Consider the following 3,414-nt stretch of genomic DNA (forward strand, 5'->3'; position numbering starts at 1 on the left):
CTTTTGTGGGCCCCTTTTCCTCCTCTTCTCCCTCTAAATAATCCTCGAACAACTCTCTGTACACCACGTTAACAGCAGGCCGGGGGGCAACACTTTTTCCAGCCCTTCGCCAGCCCGTATAGTACACCAAAGAGTCCCAGTTCGTTACTCTAGAACAGGCTACATACAGTTGACCGTGCGCGAAGCAATGTACAGAATCCAGCAGTAACCCACAGCGATCAAAAGTCTGTCCCTGGCTCTTGTTGATCGTCATAGCGTAACTCAACTTTATCGGGAACTGCTTTCGCCTGAAGGGCACGGGAGTGTCCTGCGACTCCAGAGCAATTCGCGGGATCAATACCTGTTCACCCCGATAAGCACCCCCTAAGATTTTCCCCACCACAATGTGTTTCTTGAGGTTAGTGACCATCACACGTGTTCCGTTGCATATCATAGGAGGACAGATGTTCCTCATCACCATCACGATACAGCCGATCTTCAGCCTCAGATCGTGCAACGGCACAGACGGGCTGGTCATGGAGTTGAACACTGAAACCTGGATATCCGTTTCCTGATCCAACGGCGTGTCCGCGCTGTAGTACACGACCTCCTTTTCCTGGTTGAGATCGTAGATCATCTTGTTCACAGAGTCGACGTCGTCGTTGGTCGGCGAGACTATCGACCGCTTTTCGAAGTAGGAAAGGTTCAAGTGGTTCGCTCCGAAGTCGTCGTAAACTTTGTAGACCAACTCCTCTCTCGAAGTCGCTCGCACACCGAAACCCCTTCCGAAGTAGATCTCGCCGCTTTCGCGAGACCCGATCGTCAACAGCTGCTTCGCGAACTTGCTGTTCTTGACGTCGTCCTTTTTGAGACGGACGTTCTCCGTAAGCTGCATCTTCGCGAGCCCTTCCCACATGTAGCTCGATTTGATGCAGTGGGCTAGTTCCTGCTCCTTCCCTCCGTTTCTTATCACCGGCAAGATCTGACGAAAGTCTCCTGCGCACACAAACACTTTGCCCCCCATGAATTCGTCGTTGTCCATGATGTCTCTAAGAGTGATATCCACAGCAGTCAGCATGTTCTTGTTCGCCATTACGACTTCGTCCCAGACGATCAGCTCGGTCTGTTGTAGGAGCTTCGCCAATTCCGTGTTCTTCTTGACGGAGCACGCTTTAGTTTCGTCAAACTCCATTAACGGGATCTTGAACATGTTGTGGGCCGTGCGGCCCCCGGAGAGGGGTGTCCCGCTTTTCGTAGTGTGCGCGACCGAAACGGGAAACGAATCAAAAACGGGTCAAGGTTTAAAAATTATATTATTGATTACTTAGTTATGATTCTCTGATTTTACTGCTTCGGACATCCAGAACTGACCCACAAGTTACAGGAATCATACACAGTCGAATTTTCATTAGTGCGTATCACACCCGTTTTTATATAATAACAAATCCCTTGCAATCATTATTATTATTATTATTATTGTTATTATTATTACTACTATTATCATTATCATTATTATTTTTTATCTAAACCCGGACTTTTATCACTAAGATTTCCTTCCAGTATTACAATACTCTTCCAATCGCAATAAATGACGTAATAGGTTCATATCATATACTTACGTCACTTCATCAGAGCTGGGCGCGTTCCTCTGTGCGTTCCGCTTTAGTTTGGCCGCGATTAGCGCTCCCAAACTATTAAAGCAATAATATTAGGTATAATATGTGGCCTACGACCGTTTTTATTTGGTTATAGTATGTCTCTTAAGCTTTAATTGTTTGGAAGCGCTAACCGCGGCAAAACTAACACGGAACTCCACGAGGAACGCACTTAGGAACGCGCCCAGCTCTGCATTCCCCAACATAGTCGTATACTTCTGTATCAAAAATAAAAACAGTATTTGTGTATCATTCGTGTCAATAAGTGAAAGAATGCGTGCTTCAAATCACGTAATAATTCATGACAAATCACGTGATTATGACAAATCACGTGATTATGTATGACAAATCACGTGATTATGTATGACAAATCACGTGATTATGACAAATCACTTGATCATTCATGACAAATCACGTGATTATTCATGACTAATCACGTGATTATTCATGACTAATCACGTGATTATTCATGACAAATCACGTGATTACTCCCGAAAAATCACGATATTATGTATGGTATGTGATTATTCATGACAAATTACGTTTTTATTCATAAGAAATCACGATATTATGTGTTGTGATTATTCATGACAAATCACGTGATTATTCATGACAATTAACGTGATTATTCATGACAAAACACGTGATTCATTATTCATAACAAACTACGTGATTATTCATGACAAACCACGTGATTATTCATGATAAATCACGTGATTATTCATGACAAATCACGTGATTATTCATGACAAATCACGTGATTATTCATGACAAAACACGTGATTCATTATTCATAACAAACCACGTGATTATTCATGACAAATCACGTGATTATTCATGACAATTAACGTGATTATTCATGACAAAACACGTGACTATTCATGACTTAAATATCTATATGGTTAAAACTTCCATGAAATAGGCAGCCGACGGACAGAATAATGGGCAATGTACACCCAAGTACATATACACCCAAGTGCATATACACCCAAGTACATGTACAAAACCCAAGTACATGTACAAAACCCAAGTACATGTACAAAACCCAAGTACATGTACAAAACCCAAGTACATGTACAAAACCCAAGTACATGTACACCCAAGTACATGTACACCCAAGTACATGTACACCCAAGTACATGTACACACAAGTACATGTACACCCAAGTACATGTACACCCAAGTACATGTACACCCAAGTACATGTAAACCCAAATACATGTACACCCAAGTACATGTACACCCAAGTACATGTACACCCAAGTACATGTACATCCAAGTACATGTACACTCCCTGTACATTTACATCGTCTTGAGTATCAGAAACTCGTATCTACTGTACGTCTTTTCATTTTCGAATTTCTTTGGAAGACATTTTGAAAAAAACAAAAAACTTACAAAATGGCGGATGCTTTAGACGTCATAGAGACAATTAAGAGGACTCTTTTTCCCCCCATCACCTTCACCCTCCTCCTCCCCCTCCTCCTTCCTCTCTCCTCCTCCCTCCCACCCTCCCCACTCTACCCCTAATTTTTTTTTTTTTTTTTTTTTTGGTAACGTGAGTTGAGGATAGACTACGAAACAAAATGACCATAAAATCCAGTTGTTATTCCTGATGACGTCATCATCTGGAATGTTTCTTCCATATATGGATTAAAAGAAATCCCCAGTTAACGGTGGGGGCTTAGCGTGTGCGTGTCAAGATGCAAGATTAGACTCCTTGAAGCATGATGGCAAAATAAATTATATTTAAGATAAGATGAATAAAATAACTATATGA

At 41.8% G+C, this 3,414-nt stretch overlaps 1 protein-coding gene across 1 annotated transcript in view; it reads right to left on the bottom strand.

Moving 5' to 3' along the window:
* LOC143019412 (ATP-dependent DNA helicase Pif1-like) overlaps positions 1-1,189 on the bottom strand; it is a 1,326-nt gene extending 137 nt beyond the window's left edge. The window contains exon 1 of the mRNA XM_076175047.1: positions 1-1,189. This exon is cut by the window's left edge and continues 137 nt beyond it. Within this exon, the coding sequence (XP_076031162.1) occupies positions 1-1,189 (1,189 nt within the window).
* Positions 1,190-3,414: the final 2,225 nt, after the last annotated feature.

Source organism: Oratosquilla oratoria, chromosome 37 (assembly GCF_046742065.1).
Source record: "Oratosquilla oratoria isolate Oo_2021 chromosome 37, ASM4674206v1, whole genome shotgun sequence".
NCBI classification, from domain to species: domain Eukaryota; kingdom Metazoa; phylum Arthropoda; class Malacostraca; order Stomatopoda; family Squillidae; genus Oratosquilla; species Oratosquilla oratoria.